Source organism: Pelobates fuscus, chromosome 1, assembly GCF_036172605.1.
Source record: "Pelobates fuscus isolate aPelFus1 chromosome 1, aPelFus1.pri, whole genome shotgun sequence".
NCBI lineage: Eukaryota > Metazoa > Chordata > Amphibia > Anura > Pelobatidae > Pelobates > Pelobates fuscus.
In genome coordinates this window covers 488975854-488997618 of record NC_086317.1, presented here as the reverse complement: position 1 = coordinate 488997618, position 21765 = coordinate 488975854, and the positions used below count along the sequence as shown (strand labels likewise).

The following is a 21765-nucleotide window of genomic DNA, read 5'->3' as shown; positions in this document are numbered from 1 at the left end:
CTTATGAGATTAACCACTTACTTGGGAAAAAATTCCATCTGAGGCTCTCTGCAGTACAAGGCTAAATAGGGACCTGAGATGAGGCACCTGTAACAGGGAGGGGTGCAGAACCAAGGAGTTGGCTAGACTCCCAAATATATATAGGAAACATGGGGGGATGGTTGCACTCACCTAAACATGCTTAAATGGGGTGCTGCTGGGGGCCATATTATACAATAAATACACAAGATCCAGCGCACTCTCCTATCTACTAAACAGCAACTTCAATGTTGACAGATTTTATTAGTTTGTAAAAGTTTTTTTTAAAAACACCTAATCTAGGCAAAAAAATGGGGATTTAGTTACATTATATGATCATACATTGCATAAGCCTGCCACAACGTCAATGTACCCCATCTTTGGCAGGTCCTACTCTCACAGTCTAATGTCTGCTCTTATGAGATTAACCACTTACTTGGGAAAAAATTCCATCTGAGGCTCTCTGCAGTACAAGGCTAAATAGGGACCTGAGATGAGGCACCTGTAACAGGGAGGGGTGCAGAACCAAGGAGTTGGCTAGACTCCCAAATATATATAGGAAACATGGGGGGATGGTTGCACTCACCTAAACATGCTTAAATGGGGTGCTGCTGGGGGCCATATTATACAATAAATACACAAGATCCAGCGCACTCTCCTATCTACTAAACAGCAACTTCAATGTTGACAGATTTTATTAGTTTGTAAAAGTTTTTTTTAAAAACACCTAATCTAGGCAAAAAAAATGGGGATTTAGTTACATTATATGATCATACATTGCATAAGCCTGCCACAACGTCAATGTACCCCATCTTTGGCAGGTCCTACTCTCACAGTCTAATGTCTGCTCTTATGAGATTAACGTGCGCAGCCAGTTGTATAAGGGTGTGCACCCTAAAGCACAAAAACACACGCCGCATATATATATATATATATATATATATATACTGCTGTGTGTGTGTGTGTGTGTGTGTAGACGCTGTGTGTGTGAGGGCGATGTGTGTAAGGGTGCTGTGTGTTTAAGGAGCGCTGTGTGTGTAAGAGCGCTGTGTGTGTAAGGGCGCTGTGTGTGTGTGTGAGGGCGCTGTGTGTGTTAAAACGCGGGTGTGTGTGAGGGCGCTGTATGCGTGTGTAAGGGTGCTTTTAGTGTGTATATGTGAGGGCGATGTGTGTGTGAGGGCGCTGTGTGTGTAAGGGTGCTGTGTGTGTGTGTAAGGGTGCTGTGTGTGTGTGTGTGTGTGTGTAAGGGTGCTGTTAGTGTGTATATGTGAGGGTGCTGTTAGTGTGTGTGTGTGTGTGTAAGGGTGATGTATGTGTAAGGGTGCTGTTAGTGTGTATGTGTAAGGGTGATGTGTGTGTGGGGGTGCTGTTTGTGTGCTGTATGTGGGTGCTGTGTGTGTGTGCTGTATGTTTGGGGGATTGTGTGTATTGTGTGGGGGCCGTTTGGTAAATATCCCCCCTCCCTTCTTACCTTATGTAGGGAGGGGGGACCTTGCTGCTGCTGCCTTCCCTGGTGGTCCAGTGGAGGTGGGGGCAGATTTCTTAATATCCCCCCTCCCTTCTTACATTATGCCTGGGAGGGGGGATCACTTCTGCTGCTGCCTTCCCTGGTGGTCCAGTGGAGAGTGAACTCTAGCCTTGAAGGCTAGAGTTCACTCTCGCGAGATCTGAGCGTTGCCGCGGTAACCGCGGCAACGCTCAGAATCCCGCGAGAGGACCCGGCGGAGCTGCTGGCAAGAGCTCCCCGGGTCCTCTCCTGCCTCCCTCCCTGCCTGTGGGTCGGTGGGGAGGGAGGCTTAGAGCAGAGCCGGCGCTCGGATAGCGCCGGCTCTGCATGAGCCGACAGGGGAGATCCCGAGATCTCCCCTGCCGGTCTCAATACATAGGCGTGCTGCGGGGATTAGGGTGTGCCCAGGCACACCCGGCACACCCCGTGCGCACGCCTATGCGTACCGCCCTACACCATCACCTCCAGCTGCCACTTATTCTCAGCAGCCCAGGTTCAACTCACAGGACTACTCACAACCCATCAGGTGTTTCAGGTGCAAACAGCTAGGGCACAAAAAGCCAGACTGCCCTTTGAATCCAGCCAGGCAGTCCCAGTCTTGGAGAAAGCCAGCAGGGGGGAACCCCCGCATATCAATGCCTGCTGCCCACTGCGTTGAAGAGGAGGAACATTGGGGCATCCTACATGATGCTGACCCAGTCCAAGCAGCTAACCGGGACAACAGGCAACAACACAGGCAGACTCTCCGTGTTAATGGAAAGGTAGCCAATGGCCTACGAGATACTGGCGCCATCATGACCCTACTAATAAAAGAACCTCATCCCAGAGAGCCAACACACCGGGACACCAGAATAACCTCATCCCAGAGAGCCAACACACCGGGACACCGTAGCCGTAAGGGTAGCTGGAGGCACCATTTTCTGGCTACCAGTTGCCCGTGTTCACCTGGATTTAAACCATTTAAATAATCAATAGATGGATCAATCTAAATTATGTGTATTTGGAAATATTCAAATTAAAACAACGTATTTTATAATTTCTACAGGCACCAAAAGCACTGATCCAGTCTGCAGCACGGGTAAGATGTTAAAGATTTATAGAATTATTAAATGGTTGGGACATTAAATAGTGCATTCCCCTATTCCCCTTTATTTACCAAGTGATGGAAACTTCCAACAGACAGAGACACATCTTAGATTCCACCTTTTACCAATAAAATAATAGAATACATTTCCTTTTGTATACTATAGTTTGAATAGTGAGCTCTGTTCTGTGAACGATGTAGCGGGACCTTGCCGTTCATGAATTCTCTTTATGTGATTGCCTATATTTCCCCCATGTATTTGTGAATCTGTGTATGTTTTACCTTTTCCCCATTTGGGAGAGTTCATGCGAAAGGGTTCCATTCGTCTCCCGAACAGGGACCACCCCAAGATCCCATTTAGAATGTTTAGTTAGAACTTTCACACCTCTCTAACGAGGTGTGAAAACCGCAAGGAAAGCCTCGGCGCGGGCCGACCCTGGGTGGCGACCCGTTCATTAGATGGACACTTTCAGGGGGAGCACTCACGGATTGCTTCTCGTCTCGTTCAGTTCCCGAACGAGGACCTCCCCAGTGCCCTTTGGAATTTTCACATCAATCAGTTAGAACGTTGGCAACTTGCAACATAAGTGTGAAACCGCAAGGGAAGTAATTAATGAGTGCTTCCCTGGATGGCCACCGTTCGGATAGATGAGCGGCGACCAGGGGGGAGCATTCATGTCCTGAATGGGGACACTTCCCTTGCCTGGTCCCTTTCACCCAGGGACCCTGCAAACGGAGGCTGTTCATGCCGATTACTGTTCTGGGGGTCCCTGAGATTAATGGGGACATTCCTTTGGGACAATGGCAGTTTTGCTGGCTTTCTGTGGCTGGGAGTCACAAAAGTAGGAAGCTTTTCCGCGCTGGGGCTACCAGTTACAGAGGCTCATGGGAGGAAGACCCCTGGCCACCGGAGGTAGGGGTGGCAGGAACTGGGGACAAAGGGACCGCAAGGCCCCTGGGAGGGTGAAGACCCTGGGAGGGGGCACTGAGTGGCAGGAACAGGAGACAAAAGGGATTGGGATTCTGGTTCCGTTGTGTGACCTCATGGAGGGGTAGGACCCAGGGAGGGGACATTATCATTGTGTGTGTTCTACCCCTTGCATGGGGAAAGTATAAATACGAGTATGGCCAATAAAGTTGTTGTTGTACCTGTAGCACTAAGTCCTCCTGTTAGGGGGGGGGGGGGGAGGGGGGAGAAATGGGTCTCTTCGGTATGTATTTGGTGACGTAACCAGTCGAGTTACCATTGGCCCGCTACAGATGTTGTCTCCCATCATATAGTGAAAAAGTGAAAACCATGGACTCGATACAGCCGGGGACAATATAATAAGTATATTCCTGCAGATCCCGGCAGCTCTGAGAAGAGCAAGAAGGAGCTTTGTGTCTCCAAGGGGAGATATGGGCATCATTGTATGAACAAATAAAAATTCCTCCTTTTCATTTTCTAAACACAGTATTGATACAATAAGTTTATTTTATAAGATGCAGACAATGCTGTGAATTCTTTTTTTTTTTTGCAGCTCATGGAGGAGGTCTCTCCGGCTTCTGGATTTGGATGATCTTCACCAGACTCACTCTCGTCCATCGCTGGGTTTATCACAACACAAACCACCTAATTATTTACATTAATCAACCAAATTATCTACTTAATCAACTAAATAATTTACATAAATTGCCATAAAATCTACGTAATCCACAAAATATTAACCCATCTGACTTCCAAATGTTCTGAGTAAATTCGTCCACGATTGTAATTAATATTGTTTATTAATTTACATTATCAACATTTGCTGCCTGTTTTAATGTTTTATATTTTTTTTAACAATCTGAAAGATAAACAAAATACATATACTATGCATACTAAGTATTTTTTTTTATCTTTGTGATTTTTTTACCATTACCTAAATCATTTATAAATGTTATTATCATGTATTTTGAAGAATGAAATCTAGTCCATAAAGCCTTACTCACCTTTATTTATACTCTAGACTATAGAGGAACTAGTTTCTCTGCCAGAAGCCACTGGTTAAATATCATCTCACTGGTACAGGAAGTACAGGAAGTTTCAATGGATCATTCCAATCCTACAGTCAGGGAGAGTGGAGGAAGGAATGGACTCTACCATTTTAGTTTTAGTATAACATTAGCAGTCCTGAGTTTGATGAAGATTGCTATAGCAGTTTTACATACCTTTGTTTAGAAATATATGATTTATTTGCATTTACTGTGAACATTATGCTAAAATTCAGAGATTGTTTTGACATTCTGTTGTCATTTTCAGTAAGATGTACTGTTAGTAATATAGAAGTATCTTGTAAGTAAAACACTCTAGAAACAATAAATAATTGTTATCTTAGCCTTTTTTATTTTTTCTCTAAATTGTGTTTTTAATGTATACATGGTAAATATCTACTTAGATAACCATTTGTTATTGTTTTTAGAGCGTCGCTCCACTTTATTCTTAAAGTGTTTTTTCACTTACAAGATACTTCTGTATTGTTTCAATTCGGATGTGGGCAAGGAAGAGGAGGCATTGAGTGTGTTTGATCTGCTGCTTACTTATATTTGTTTTTAAGAGCTTTGTATCGCACTTCCTCTCTAAGGAAATTATTTTGCACTGCTAGTAATGCATCCAGGGTTCTTACAAATACCCATACACCGTCCGTTTAACCAATTGTATTTGTTTCTGTTGCAATAACTGTATAATTGTGCTTTTATAATAACATTTCAGACCCCGTGTGAAATATTCCACGATAAAGGACACTGCAATGTCTAAAACCTTTGCTTTCCAAATAATTTTATGAACGATGAATAGATAAGTGAAATATAAATAGTGTGCACATTTACATAATTTCAGTTTTTATATTTGTCTGCAAAGCAATCTATACACCACATTGTTTTGTCACGTTATGATATGTCTATATGCTAGCTGTCCCTTGCTTTAAATAAATGTTATGCTAATATTTGTTAAATCAAAAAGTGCTCGGTAGTGAAGGGGTTAATATATAAATATATCCATATTAAAATAAACATATTCTGCCTTTTTGTCTGTGTTAGAAATTTGATAAAATGTCTTAGTTTTTTGTAAATCACGTCACAAAATGAAGATCTTTCACTAATGGGTGTTTTAGTGAATTGAAGTTACGTAGGACATTCTTAAACATAAAGTGAACTAGAAAAAAATTACTTCTCTGATTGAAACCCTGTAAATGGGGTACGCTGTATTCACCAGGGATAACCTGTAATCTGAATGTAGTGAATGGTCAGCAGATTGTTATCGTAAATACACAGGAGGCCATTAATATTCAGAAAAGGGGGATTCTAGCCCACCACACGTATTGTCATATTATCATATTCATTGTACAGGAGAAAATAGACTCTATCCATACATACTGCTCTTTTTGTAGAGAGGTGTCTGAACCCCTTTATAATTATAAAAGTTAAAGTGTTGTTCGTATTGTCGAACACCGTTCGACTCCCGTCTAAGAGTCGAAGTTCCAGAGAAGGTAGAGTTCAGCTGTGTTCGTGCTGTTGCATGTCCGATTTGAGTTTCATGAACTCAACGACCCAACACCGCTGAACGCGTTCGACTAAACAAGATGGCCAGATACATAAGTAAATGTAGATATATAATTAAAAATAATCAAATACATACATAAACTCTCCCCACTCTTTCCTCTTGTCTCTTGTCTCTTGAACTCACTTTTCCAGTCAAAAAAAGTATCATGACGTAGTTCATATATCATAGCATTTATCCTTCTGAATCAAGGGAAAGGTAGGGATATAATTTTTTTTTTTATCCATTAAAATAAATCCTATCAATCATCTTATTTTATCTTAATTGTCTCTGGTGTCTCAGATTTCCCCATCTAGTATATTTTGGAGATCTCTGGAGTATTAGAAGTTTTACTAAATATAATTCTCACAGGGAAAATTCCAAATTTGATTTAAATGGCTATCCATTTTGACCAAATCTTGTTGTATAATATTTTAGTCGATACATTTCTATTACAGAAATATTTCTCTGAGGCTGCCTGGATATTAATTTGAGTTTTAATCTCAGGCCATGATGGAACAGTTTGTGTTTTCCAGTATCATGCTAGACATATCTTAGAGGCCCATAGTATATTTATTATGAGGAATATTGAATGTTTATCTGTAACTGGGAAGTCTAGATGGAAAAGATAAGTCTGAGATGTTATTGGAATAATAAAACAAAGAATCTATATACAACACACGTGCTCCCCAGTGGATAAAAAGTATATAAAATAGATTTACCACATGTATGATTGTAAGAATAACCTTCAAATCTTCTTGATACAAGTATAAAAAAATACAATCTACAAAACGAAATAAACATAGAAGAACATAGTGTAATAAATAAAAAAAAACACCAGAAGTGCACTGATTTAAATTGCACTTACAAAATAAAAGTGCAGTAAAGGCGTGTAACAATCTTGAAGACTTGACGGATAGCAGTTATCTTCTTTTAGGACCTTATAAGAAATGGAGAGACACACAGGACATAGTGCACCAGTATATTATAAAATAGTATTATTTATTTGATTGCACTTACAAGAAAATAGTAGAAATCCAGCATATCAATCCCTTTTAGGAATCTCAGTGTCGACTTCCTTCCTCCCAAAAATGAATGTAGAAGAGTAGCCAGATAAAAACCATAAAAACAGGGGGGCGTGGTCTGACTGCCGACCGTGATGGCCGCCTAAAGTCAGAGCTCCGCACCAGAGGCTCATACAACAGCAATATAATTCGCAGCAACCTAACCCAAACGCTCCAGAACCAGAAGCATATCCTCTCTGGACTGCCCAGGTAGACACACCGCGGATGTCCAGCCGAAAGCTGACCAAAAAAGGTCCCAAGGACTCCATCTCAGTGGCTGATATGCTGATGACCCACAGACCGCTGCACCACGGTGCCACGATGGACGCGGGCAACAGCCTCTCAAACTGCCCGGACGCACTCACCATACCGGGACCAGCTCCTGAAGCCTCCTCCGGCGCCATACTACAATCATTAGCTGAGGTAAAAGGATACCTGGCGTCGGAGATTAAGCGCACTGCAGCCGAGGTTAAGGCAGAGATTGACGCCATTGGAGCCCGTACGGCAGCAATGGAACGCAGGGTGGCCAGGATGGTCGCTGCGCAAGACGACACTGCCAACATCACAAACACCCTCCAGAAAAAAATCACCGAGTTGGAGATTGAGATGGAAGATATCTCCAATAGAACGAGACGCAATAACCTGCGTATCCGAGGCCTCCCCGAAACGGTGAAAGAGGGGGACATAGAGGCCGTGCTACTTCAATGCTTCCGCCAATATCTACCAGACATACCGGACCACTTGTGGTTGATAGACAGGGCACACAGGGCTCTCAGAGCCAAAGGCCCGAAGACTGGTCCACCGAGAGATGTGATCATGAAATGGCACTACTTCGCAACGAAGGAAGACATTTTGAAGCAAAGCAGAACGCGACCATTCAAGCATGAGGGAACAGAAATCCAGTTATATCAGGACATCGCTCCAGCAACACTTCTCCGCAGACGGGCATGGAAACCGGTCACGGACCTGCTGAAACAGAAAGGGATTCGATTCGCATGGGGATACCCATTCAAGATAATAATATTCCAAGGCCCTACACCAGCCATCTTGCTCCCTACAACCAACATCAGAGACTTTATGAAAGAATTGGATATCATGGTACCGGACGATCTACAACTGCCGGTGAATGGAGGGGCAGCAGCGCCTACTCTACCTGACAGCTGGGAGGACCGCAACTCCCGCCCAACTCGTAATGAGGACACTAAGTAACGTATGTCAATAGACTGAATGCAAACTTATGGTTTAATTAGTATTCCTACGATACTGCCTTACTTAGAGCCCTTTGGCTGGGGGTTGAATTGATTGTCATTAACGTTGTTGAAACGGGGGGACTGGGGAGGACGGTGGGGGAGATCTAGTAGGCCTGAGGGAAAAGGAGACCCGGGAGTAGATCAGACCACACTGCCTACCAGTTTAACACAGCACACAGGCATACAGGGGGCTCAGATACAGTACAGTATGGGTCTTACTCCAAAAAAAACCCTAACAACTTTTAACTCTCTGGCTTAGGGGGGATCATGTCCATAGGACGGGAACTAGTGGGGACATTGCCGCCGGAATATACACAGCATAGGGAAATACCGACAGTGAACGTTGTGGGGACGGGGAGGAGCTCAGCAGGGGGAGAGCGGGAAAATTGGGCCAGATGAATGGAGGAGCCCGCTCACACGTGGGTGATGGGCGGGTGCCGGGGGGCGCACCCCACTGGGAGCTCGCCACAAGAGACGCTTGCACTCACTTGCGATCAGCCAAGAAAGGGTCTAAGATGGTGGCGCGCTCTCAGGGGGACGGCGCTTGCCGGTGTGACGCTAGGACCGGGCCCTCCGTGCGACTTCCCCTCCCAAGGCAACATAGGGCATCCCCACATTGGTAAATGCGCACACGACTAATGCAGAGGCTCCCCCTCTCGCCCCTCATCAGCGACCTCAAACTGCACAATGTTAGACACGGAATCACTGGAAACTAGGGGATGGGAGGTGGAAGCCGCCCCCATATGAATTCGCCAAATATAGCTGCAATACTCTGATGCAGAATGTACTGACATGACGACATAAGTGTGTAAAAAAAAAAAGCCCCCGACTGGGACACGAGGCAACTGAGCTGGACTGGCAAGAGGTTAGATCTCACTGGATGGAATCCAGAGGATAGCCCCCCCCCCCCCCCACAGTTTGGAAGACATAGGCTGCTCTTATATTATATGAGCCTCGCCAGGGTGCGTAACGGCTGAGCTTCCCCCCCGTTAGAGGAGATACCCTCAGCGCGGTGGACGCCCACCCCCTACAGCTCCTGGCGATTGATAAGACCCGGATTAAGTTACTACTTGTTATACTGTTTTCAACAAACTAGTGAACCAGGAGAGTTCACAACGTTTTCACCGCTTGTATATATAACTTGTACATCTGCTTCCACTTAGGTTGTACATCCATTACAACCTTTTCTCTGTTTACCTTCTTTACCCCCCTCACCCCCCCTCCCCCCCTCACCCTCCCACACCTACCTCCGGATGTGGACACAGGCGACCCTACTGGGGGGCATCCACGGGGGTGGATGGCACAGATACCGAGGGGCACAAGTCATACTAAACCGACCTGTCAAGACCAGGGTAAGTCATTATACACTAACCCACCACGAAACATGGCCTTAAAAGTAACCTCCTTAAAAGTGAATGGCCTAAATACACCCACCAAGTGCAGATTATTATTGAGAGAAGTGCGGCGCCAAAAGGCAGACGTCACTTTTGTCCAAGAAACTCACCTACCGAAGAACGCTAGAATCACTCTAACAAACCACATATACACGAGAGCGTATGCATCACGTGCCCACTGCAAAAAAATGGGGTCGAAATCCTCATACACAAACATTGCCCACTGCAAGTCACCAATGTACATAAGGACGTGGAAGGCCGGTACGTGGCACTATCAGGCACCCTACACTCCCAAGTGTACCACATGGTAAATGTATACGCTCCAAACACACCCTCAACAGAGTTCTGGACAGAACTCGAAACGCTAGTAAACAACCTCCCAAGGGGAATCTTGATACTGGGAGGAGACCTGAATGCGACCCCTTGCCCGGCGATAGACAGGGGAGGGGGCCCACAGCTCCCGCGATCACAAAACAGAGGGGGACAAGACAAGCTGCTACACAAATTTATGCTTAACCCCTTAAGGAACAAACTTCTAGAATAAAAGGGAATCATGAAATGTCACACATGTCATGTGTCCTTAAGGGGTTAATACAGGACTGCTGGACCCTTGGCGAATCCAGCATCCTAGCGATCATGATTACACATTCTATTCGGCCCCACACGCCACCTACTCGCGTATCGACCTATTTCTCACGAACGGAATGGGAATGCAGTGGATTAAGACCACCGCAATTAACCTAAGATCATGGTCAGATCACGCAGACATCGAAATCATTTTAAAAACAGCAGGAACACACGCACACCATGGAAGTGGCGACTGAATGCCTCCCTTCTTAAGATCCCACAAATACAGGAGAACGTTAGACAAGAGATCTCTAACTATATCCAACACAATGATACACCAGACATCTCCCCAACAACCCTCTGGGCAGCCCACAAACCCGTAATACGGGGCCTCCTCATCAAACTGGCCACTCAGCATAAAAAAGAAAAATATGACAAACTCACGGACTTGCAAAAGCAATTACGTAAAATAGAAATGCAACACAAACAAGCGGCGACCCCTATCACAACGAGAACTCTCCAAGACACTAGACGAATGCTAAGAGAGCTGATGGTGGAGGAGGTCAGCAATGACATCCGCCACACAAAAAGGCTCTTTTACGAGAAGTCCAATAAAATGGACACCCTCCTTGCGAGAGCCCTCAGACCCAAAGCTAGCAAGGCTCCAACAATAGCCATCGGAAACAAACAAGGAATAATCCTGACAGATCCCACGGAGGTCAACAAAGAATTCACACACTTTTATGCTAGTCTATATAATCATGCCCCCACCCTAACGGAGACTAATACAGAGTACATGGGAGAAATTGCGACCTTCCTTAACAAGGCCCTACCACCTAGACTCCCCACACACCTAGTAGAGCAGCTGGGAGCCCCATAGAGATTGACGAGGTGCTGGCAGCCATAGCGGGACTTAAAGGAAACAAAGCCCCGGGACCGGACGGTTTTGAGAGCTCATACTATAAAACCTTCAAGGAAGAATTAGCGCCACACCTAACCAACATGTACAAACAGTGGACCGTGGGAGAGAAACCACACCAAGATCTCACGAATACAGACATTACCCTTATCCCTAAACCAGATAGGGACCCGACACATGTCGCCAACTACAGGCCTATATCCCTCATCAACTTCGACCTCAAAGCGTACGCCAAACTACTGGCTGCCCGACTGAACCCATTACTCACCAGATACATACATGCTGACCAGGTGGGCTTCGTCCCCACTAGACAGTTATATGAAAACACACGGAGAGCCACTGACCTCATATGGAGGGCTGGGAGGACGAGAACGCCTTCTCTGATCCTCGCCCTGGATGTGGAGAAGGCGTTCGATAGGGTACTATGGCCCTACATGTTCACGCTACTACGCAAAATGCATCTACCGGACACATTTATCACTGCAGTACAGGCCCTCTATGCGAACCCTAGAGCACAAACATTGGTGCCGGGGACAGCACCATGCCCCTTTGCCCTCAAAAATGGAACGAGACAGGGATGCCCACTATCCCCCCTCCTATTCATTCTAGCACTCGAACCATTACTGATACGTATAAGGGAACATCCGGGGATCAGGGGCTTCCGAATAGCGACAGAGGACTTTAAGGTCTCGGCATATGCCGATGACGTTTTGTTAACCCTCACTGACCCGAAGAACTCGGTGGCCAACCTCCTCGACCTTCTAGAGGAGTACAGGCGCGTCTCAGGGTATAAGATAAACATTGAGAAGTCGATGGGCATGCCGTTAGGCTTAACTGAACCAGACATCAATTGGCTGGCCCAAACACACAAACTGAATATCACCAGCTGACCCCTGAAGTACCTAGGCGTTACTCTCCCACCGGACACTAACGATCTATAAACGCAAAACCACAAACGCTTACTGGCCACACTAACAAAAGACCTTGCAACATGGCACGAAAAGCCTATCTCATGGATAGGAAGACTACATAGTGTAAAGATGAATTTGCTACCGCGCCTCCTGTTCCTATTCCAGGCTCTACCGGTGAGGGTCACCAAGGGAGACCTCAAACCACTCCAATCTGCCATAGACTAATTTATATGGGCCGGGAGGAGGCACAGGATAGCGAGACATACCCTACACACGCCCAGAAGCAAGGGGGGACTGGGTCTCCCCAACTTACACGCCTACTATTTAGCGGCACAATTAGCCCAAATAATAGAGTGGCACTCGCCACCCGACACCCACAGGTGGGTGGACCTTGAAACCCTGCTCATGAGCACGGATCTTCCACAGTTCTGGATCTGGGTCCCAAGACCCGATAGACCGGAACTTAACACAACCTGCCAAGCAATCCTGAACTCAATAAAAATCTGGGACTCCACAACCCACAAACACGCGCTTATGCACCCAATATCCCCGCTCACACCCTACCTACGTAACAAGGCGTTCCCACCGGGTTTGGCTGCTAGAGAATTCAGGGGCATTGAAAACACGGGCATACAACGATACCATCAGCTATATCAAGCAAACACAATCAGAACATTCGAAGATCTTAAAACTCTGGCCCCACTAACCACTAGAGACCACTTTAGATACCTCCAATTGCGGGACTTTTGCCGGCACGACACAGGTCAAAACAGCCGCCAGTGCCAAGCTAGCATTCTATGAAACTCTATGCATGTCGGAAGGGCCACGTACCGGCCTCATCACTATCCTATACACCCAGCTCAGTGCACCATCCGATAAGACATACACCCCCTCATATGTGACACAATGGGAAACGGACCTACAACAAACGCTGGAGGGGGGGGAATGGCAAGACATATGGGAGGCAGCAGCAAAGGCATCCATATGTGTGATACGCCAAGAACAGTGTTACAAGACACTCATGAGGTGGTATACCACCCCGGTTAAATTATATCGTATGGGTAAAACAACTACCGACACATGCTGGAGGGGATGTGGGGAGAAAGGCACATATCAAACTGGCAGCTAGAAGAGCCATGGCACAAACCTGGTTACAAATAGATATGCCACACATGGAACGAATCACCCGCAACATCCAGGAGGCCCACCTCATGGATAAACTAACAGCACAAATCCGAGACACATACCCCCTGTTCCTTAAAACATGGGAGCCATGGGAAGATTATACCAATCGCTGATAGACATCCCATAGACAGGACTGATCAAACACAATGATTGGAGGATGCAGCCCACGGTGCCGCCCACCCCACAGTGGCAAAGCCCAGACCCTACCCGCTTCCCCCCCCACCCCCGCCTTCTAAATACACACACACATTCACTGACAGATACGCATACATTAGCTAACAGAAACACACACACACAGTCAGACACACACACACACACACTAACAGACACACTCACTAACAGACACACACAGTCAGACACACACTCACTAACAGACACACTCACTAACAGACACACACACACAGTCAGACACACACACATACTAACAGACACACACACTAACAGAAACACACAGTCAGACACACACTCACTAACAGACACACACAGTCAGACACACACACACACACACACACACTAACTGACACACACACACACACACTCACTCACATTAACACTTTTTTTTTTATTTACCCTCCCCCACCCCCAGCCTCCTTACCTTTGGGAATGCTGGGGGGTACTCTTTCTCCCTGGGGGTCCAGTGGCTGCTGGGCGGGTGGCGCTGGCGGGCAAGGGAGCACTTCCTCTGAGCTGTCTGCTCAGCTCCCTCGCGCGCCGCAGAGTGAGGCTGGGAGCCGGAATATAGCTGCGAGGCTAACAAGACATTTGCCCTGGGCATTTGGGGGCGGCTTTTTTTGCCGCCCCCTGGAAAATGCCGCCCAAGGCAAATGTCTTGTTTGCTTTGCGGCTAAAACATCCCTGATTTTAGTGGGGTGAACTTCATACCTGAGAATCAAAAAGAAGCGTCTAATAGTGTGCTTACAGCGCAGTTGTAAATACTCTAATTGTTCTGCTGCTAATCTGCTAAATAGCACATTTTGGGGCGTGCACTTCATATCTGAGAGTCAAATCGAAGCGTCTAATACTGCGGTTACAGAGTAATTGTAAACATTCTAATTGTTTTGGTGCTAAACTGCTAAATAGTACATTTTCTGGCCTGCTCTTCATATCTGAGAGTCAAATAGAAGCATCTAATAGTGTGCTTACAGCGCAGTGGTAAACATTCTTATTTTCTGGGTGCTAATCTGCTAAATAGTACATTTTGGGGCCAGCTCTTCATATCTACAAGTCATGCTACAACAAAATTAAACAAGTTTAAAATATGTATGGGTCAACCAGTGGCTGTAAACAAGTTTTACTGGTTACATTCATGACTACACACTCTAGTGAACAGGACCTTCATGCAGGGCCGGATTAACATAGGGGCTGATGGAGCTGCAGCTGCAGGCCCAGGCCCATTTAAAAATATATTTTTTTATTTTTTTACACACTACTCTTGGGTTTGCCACCTGACTGGTATTTTACCAGCACAGTCGTTATTTGGGGCTGCCTGGCCGTGCCGGTATTGGAGTAATACCGGCAATACAAATGCAGATATCCCTCCCTGCCTCTCTCTACTCACTGATCTGCGGGGGCGCAGCTACACAGCACAGAGAGTTCAGACAGCAGCTCCCAGCCTGCAGAGACATACTACAGGTCAGGGAAGTGAGGGATGTGGGGAAAGGCAGCAGGGAAACATGGGGACACTGAGAGACTAGGGGACACTGAGACACTTGGGGACACTGAGACACTAGGGGACACTGTGAGACATAGGGACATGTGTCTCCCAGTCAATGTCCCCAGTGTCTCAGTGTCCCCACGGCTCCCGGTGTCTGTGTCCCCATGTCTCTCAGTGACCCTAGAGTCTCATTGTCCCCATGTGTCTCAGTGTCCCCAAATATCTGTCTCCCAGTGCCCACATGTCTCCCATCCAGTGTCCCTAGTGTCTCAGTGTCCCCATGTCTCCTAGTCAGTGTCCCTAGTGTCTCAGTGTCCCCATGTCTCCCAGTGTCCCAAAATGTTTGTGTCCCCATGTCTCCCAGTGTCCCCATGTCTCCCAGCCAATGTCCCTAGTGTCTCAGTGTCTCCGTGGCACCCAGTGTCCCCTTGTCTCCCAGTGTATGTGTCCCCATGTCTCTCAGTGTCCCTAGTGTCTCAGTGTCCCCATGTCTCCCAGTGTCCCCAAATATCTTTCTCCAAGTGTCCATATGTCTCCCAGCCAGTGTCCATATGTCTCCCAGTGCCCCCAAATTTTCCAATGTCCCCATGTCTCCCAGTGTCCCCATGTCTGGGTCCACAAGTGCCCCCATGTCTCACAGTGTCCCCAAGTGTCTCAGTGTCCCCATGCCTCCCAGCCAGTGTCCCTAGTGTCTGTGTCCCCATGTCTCCCAGTGTCCGCTAGTCTCCCAGTGTCTGTGTCCCAATGTCTACCAGTGTCTCCATGTTTCCCAGTGTCCCCATGTCTGTATCCACAAGTGCCCCCATGTCTCCAAGTGTCCCCAAGTGTCTCAGTGTCCCCTGGTGTGTCAGTGTCCCCTGGTGTGTCAGTGTCCCCATGTCTCACTTTGTCCATATGTCTCTCAGTGTCTACCAGTATCCTAGTGACAAGGGAAACACTGAGACATGGGGACACAGGGAGAAATGAGAACACTGATACACTGGAAGACTAGGGGACTGGGCGTCCAATTCTTTGGACAGACATGCCCCCTTTTTGGGCATGTTCGCCCCTTTTGGCAGTTCTGATCACATGATTCGCGACAGTGGCCCACCCTTTTACCCCGCCCATTGACTTCCTGCTTCACTGGACACTGCTGTTAGGGGGTATCGATTTACTTGAAAGATGAAAGGATAAATTAGAGAGAGAGTAGCATAGAGTATGTGTATTCTTATAGCTGCATCCTTTGAGTTTCCCTCCAACACCATCTCCATCAGATACATGACACTTGGGAGGTATGACTGTTTTAGTGTTTTTGGTCGATAAGATTCTGTAATTAGGCCCCATCAAAATTGTCAGCACCAGGCCCACTGGGCTCTTAATCTGGTCCTGGAGCTGTAGATGGCACTGTGCAGTTCAGAGTACTGTTTATATATGCATATGGACTTGTTGGTACGCACAGGAAGGAAGTTTTATTTTTCACTTGCTCTGTCTCTCTTTACCTTTCACCCTGCTGGCTGCTGGTTCAAGTAACTGATATGTTATAAATGTTTGCTGTTTAATCCACACAAGCCTAATATTGTTCTTCACTATCTACCAGTGTCTCTTTCTGATGCATAACCAACAACGTCTGTAGCTGGGAAAGTATTTGAAAGGTTATTAAGGCATAATATTCAAGAATTCATTGAGAAGAACATGGTTATCAGCAAAAATCAGCACGGTTTTATGAAGCACAGGTCATGTCAAACTAACTTGATCGCATTCTATGAAGAAGTAAGTAGAAGTATAGATCAGGGTGTTGCTGTGGATGTGATCTATTTGGATTTTGCCAAGGCATTTGATACAGTTCCACACAATAGATTAGTGTTTAAACTCAAGGAAATCGGTCTAGATGAAAATGCTTGTTCTTGGGTAGAACATTGGCTTAAAAACAGAGTACAAAGAGTTGTCATTAATGATAACTCTTCAAGCTGGACAGAGGTGGCAAGTGGTGTCCCTCAGGGGTCTGTTCTGGGACCCCTTCTATTTAACATGTTTATAAATGATCTTGAAGAAAGCATTGAAAGCCATGTAAAAACTCTGTAAAATAATACAATGTGAGCAAGATATTACTTTGCTGCAGAGGGATTTAGATATACTGATGGACTGGGCACTCAAATGGCTGATGAAATTTAATGTTGAAAAATGCAAAGTTATGCACTTCGGCGTAAAGAATACATAAGCAACGTATACCCTTAATGGAAGCGAATTAGGGATAACACACGAAAAGGACTTGGGAATTGTTATAGACAACAAACTATGCAACAATGTGCAATGTCAATCAGCAGTGGCCAAGGCCAATAAGGTATTGCCATGCATGAAAAAGGGCATTCATTCTCGGGACGAGAATATAATTTTGCCTCTTTATAAATCACTGGTAAAGAAGAATATTATGTCACTAGAAAAAGTGCAGAGGTGGTCTACAAAATTAATAAAAGAAATGGAACATTTTAGTTATTAAGAAAGGTTAACAAATTTAAACCTCTTTAGTTTAGGAAAACATTGGCTCAGAGGTGATATAATAACATTATACAAATATATCCGAGGCCAATACAAATCATTGTGTGGAAATCTATTTACCAACAGGACTATACATAGGGACACAAGGTCATGTGTTTAGAATGGAAGAAAGAAGACAAAGGAAAGGGTTTTTTCGTGCGTGTGTGTGTGCATCTTTGTGTCAGGGTCAGGATGTGTGCACCTTTGTGTATGTGGGAAATCAAACACCAGCTCTCCATGGAAACATACAACAAACTCCTTAAAGGACCACTATAGTGCCAGGAAAACATGCTCTAGGGTGAGGAAGGGGTTAAAATCTTACCTTTTTCCAGTGCCGGGCTCCCTCGGCGCTGGGGAATCTCCTCCCTCTTCTGACGTCCCTGGATGAATGCGCATGCGCGGCAAGAGCCGCGTGCGCATTCAGCCAGTCTCATAGGAAAGCATTCTCAATGCTTTCCTATGGACGGCAGCGTCTCTCACTGTAAAAACCACAGTGAGAAGTGTGGAAGCGCCTCTAGTGGCTGTCAATGAGACAACCACTAGAGGCTGGATTAACCCATAGGTAAACATAGCAGTTTCTCTGAAACTGCTATGTTTACAGCAGAAAGGGTTAATCCTAGAGGGACCTGGCACCCAGACCACTTCATTAAGCTGAAGTGGTTCTGGGTGCCTATAGTGGTCCTTTAACTCAAACACCAATCCTACAAATGTGCATTTGCATCTAAATGCCAACATTACATTCAAACACACCCTGCATTCAAACAAACATTGCATACAAAGATACCCCTGTATAAGTACACTAAACTGATGTGCAAGCACCCCTTCAAACAAACACCAACACTACACACAAAAGCACACCTTAATTTAAAAGCCAACGATAGATACAAACACACCCTTGCATTCCAATGGCAATAATACATACAAATACACCCAACATGTACAAATACGCTATACAAAAACATGCTTACATTCAAATGCACAAACGCTGCTCACAAATGCAACCCTGCAAAGATGGGCAAATGGTTGATCCCCAGCTGGCAAAGCATCAGTGAAGTTGTATGACAGATGAGGATCTACCTTTTGGCCACCCTTGTACCAGGGGATGGGGGGAAAAACATTTTCTTGCACCAGGGCCCTCTCTATATTAGTTCCGCCACTGCACCGAGACCACTTCAATGGGATTATCTGGTCTGGATGCCTATAGCGTCCCTTTTAGAGGTGGCCGAGTATAAGAAAATTCCATAGCAAGCGGAGAAAGATTGCATTCACAGAAGTAAATTACAAGAAGTTGTATTTAACAATATATAACATTTTCCAACTTGGGTTGCAGAAACCACTATGACCACCAGACAGTGGGATATATGGACTGCATATAGCATTTAGAAGAACACATTTTGGCTAGTTGTCAGTGCACCGATGTTAGCAAATTTTCAGTTATTTAAAATGTGATGATTTTTTTTTTTGGGGGGGGGGGGGGGGGGATTTCAAAATGGTTGCTAAACCACATGACTTGTTAAATCTGAATAAAGGCCATAACATAACTCCACACAAGTTACTTAAATGGTTTCAGAGATTTTATAACTTTTTTTGAAAAATATGCACAAAGTATATGTCCTCCACACTGTGACCTATGACCTCCATATTTAACATGCAGGGAAACAAAGACAAGGGCGCTTATTGCATCAAGTATAGGCTTTCGGGTTGCTTGGAATGTTTCCTTATCACATCCCAATTAATTTAACAAAACAAACACACACACTTTCGATTCTATAAATTGGTTTACTTCTCACTGTTATCAGTCTTACATTAGACATTTGTGTTAAATTGTTTTTATTACGTTCACTTATGTTAAGCGTACACATAGCATATATAAACTGTTGTTGCATCATTGCCTACGCAGAGGCTCTGCTTGTATATCAAAGGTACTTGGAAGTGCGCCTACGCAGAGGCTCTGCTTGTATATCAAAGGTACTTGGAAGTGCGCCTACGCAGAGGCTCTGCTTGTATATCAAAGGTACTTGGAAGTGCGCCTACGCAGAGGCTCTGCTTGTATAACTAAGGTAATCGAAAATACGCCTGCGCAGAGGCTAACTTAATGAACATGCAGGCGAGTAAATTACGTGTATAGTAACTGTACAAACATAGTTTTTGCTTCAGATGAAACCTATATACCTATAGCTTTAGAACTAACAACAAAGAAGCTGAAATATGTGTAATAGTCGTGCATGTTGTATGCGGGTGAAATGATCGATATGTGCAGTTCTTGCTTATTTACTATGCATGCAGTAGTAGGTGGTATTAATCTCTGGCCGCTAGGGGCAGTAACATAAACTAATGTAACGTATATTATGACATGCTGTGTTCAATGCAGTTCAGTAGGCACATAATATAATATTAAGGACTCTGGTACTGTCCTTTTAAGTCAAAAGCTAAGTGTCTAGTAAAAATCGCAGTTGTTATACTGAAAGAGTACACTGGTGTATAGCATGAAGGGTGTCTACATTTCCTGGCTGACGTGTATGCATGTGGATATCTATTATGCAATGCGTTAGCTTGTAGCCATATGCCCAGATAGCCTAAGCAAAGGTTAGCCCGCAGGACCCGCAGTAACATTATAATCATGCTAAACATCATTGTTGTACAGTCTGTCCTGTTGCACTCATTAATAACCTGCAGTTTTGTATAGAATGCTCATTAGGGCAGATAGCAATAAACTTTTGAAAGAAAAAATGAAAAATTATGGGATGGAAATAAAGGCAGGTCAATACGGGAGCAGGACCAGTTTTGATGTCAGTCCAATGAGGGCCTCCATTGGCGCGGTCGCAGTGTGTCACCCAGGACCTCGAGTCACCATCCGTCCTCCCCGAGACTACTCCAGCCCAGCACCCGAGTCCTCTGCGGTGCTGTGGGCACTCGGGAGCTGAATCAGTCCACTCGACCCCCACACCTAGAGTCCGTGGGCCACTCACTCCCTGCACCTCCCCATCACCGCCTCAGACCCAGTGAAGCTCGTGTCCCAATGTCTCTCCTGGTGCCGGCCACACACTTGGGGCCGGTGCTCGCCGCTCCCAGCCACCGGTCCGCCGGAAGGGCCGCGCTGTCCCGCCCCACAGGGCTCGCGGCATCAGGGACATTGCTCTCTGGGGACCCCACAGACCCAGAGGTTAAGACACTCACTTTTCCTGCGGGCCAGTAGCAATCCCAGGGGTCCGTCCGGCACTCAGCTGTGCCAAATTCTGCACTGGCCGTCCAGATCAGCTCCCTTTGGTGGGTATTTTTCTTAGTATCGGTCACCCAGGTTCTGCCTTCTCCACCTTCCTTCCTCCGACTCAGCAGTAGCGCCTTTGTGGAGTATTTGCCAGTGTCAATAGGTCTGCAGGCAGGCCCCTGTCTGGTGGCCTTTGCCTGTATAGGGGATCGTGTGGGCTCCACGCGGTATCTACCGCCCTGGAGTGTGTTGTCCCCATACGGCCGGGATTACCCCCACCCGCCGGGGGGGGGAGTGGGGCCGGGCCCCCCCCTGCGGCTTTTGCTTTCCTCAGCGGAGAATTGCCAGGGTTTAGATGTCCCTGGCCTGTTGGGCCGTTATCCGTGCTACTACATGTGCCGTGCATGTCCAGGCTTAATGTGGCGTGTAGGCCCGCTTTAGGAGTTTCAGTGTTCCCATCTCAGCACCGGGTTCAGTGTGGTATCGTCAGGTAGCTGATCTGTTCCTCTTCGGTAATATGCAGAGGGATCCCGCTTTATCGTATTTTATGTGCTGTTTTTAGCCATTTTTCTGGGCTCAAGGCTGGGAGACATGAGGTGCTGCTGCCATTCAGCTTGGCGGCCCGGCCCCGCCTACATTAGACATTTGCATCTCTAGTGACACTGGAGTCCACATTTACACTATGAACTCCCCCCGAGGCTCTCGCTATCAATTAAAAACATCATATTCCAACAGTTCTAGTCCATCATTGCTTACAGGACACATCTTGCAGTACCCCAGGAGTTGTCCACATCTGCAAGATATGCTCCTGATAAAGTCTACGTATTGAGATCCACTGGGCTTTCTGGCACATCTCCAATCACACCAGTGAAACAGATCACACATATCCTCGTCTGAAAGAGATGTGGATGGACTTTCTGGTGACGCCTCAATC

The 21765-nt window shown here is 46.0% G+C and overlaps 1 protein-coding gene across 1 annotated transcript in view; it reads left to right on the top strand.

Annotated features, from left to right (window-relative positions):
- Nucleotides 1-4346, top strand: part of LOC134573356 (ecto-ADP-ribosyltransferase 5-like) — a 58984-nt gene extending 54638 nt beyond the window's left edge. The window contains exons 5-6 of the mRNA XM_063433062.1: nucleotides 2571-2603; nucleotides 4130-4346. Of these exons, the coding sequence (XP_063289132.1) occupies nucleotides 2571-2603; nucleotides 4130-4290 (194 nt within the window). The 3' untranslated portion in view covers nucleotides 4291-4346. The remainder of the gene's footprint in view (nucleotides 1-2570; nucleotides 2604-4129) is intronic.
- Nucleotides 4347-21765: the final 17419 nt, after the last annotated feature.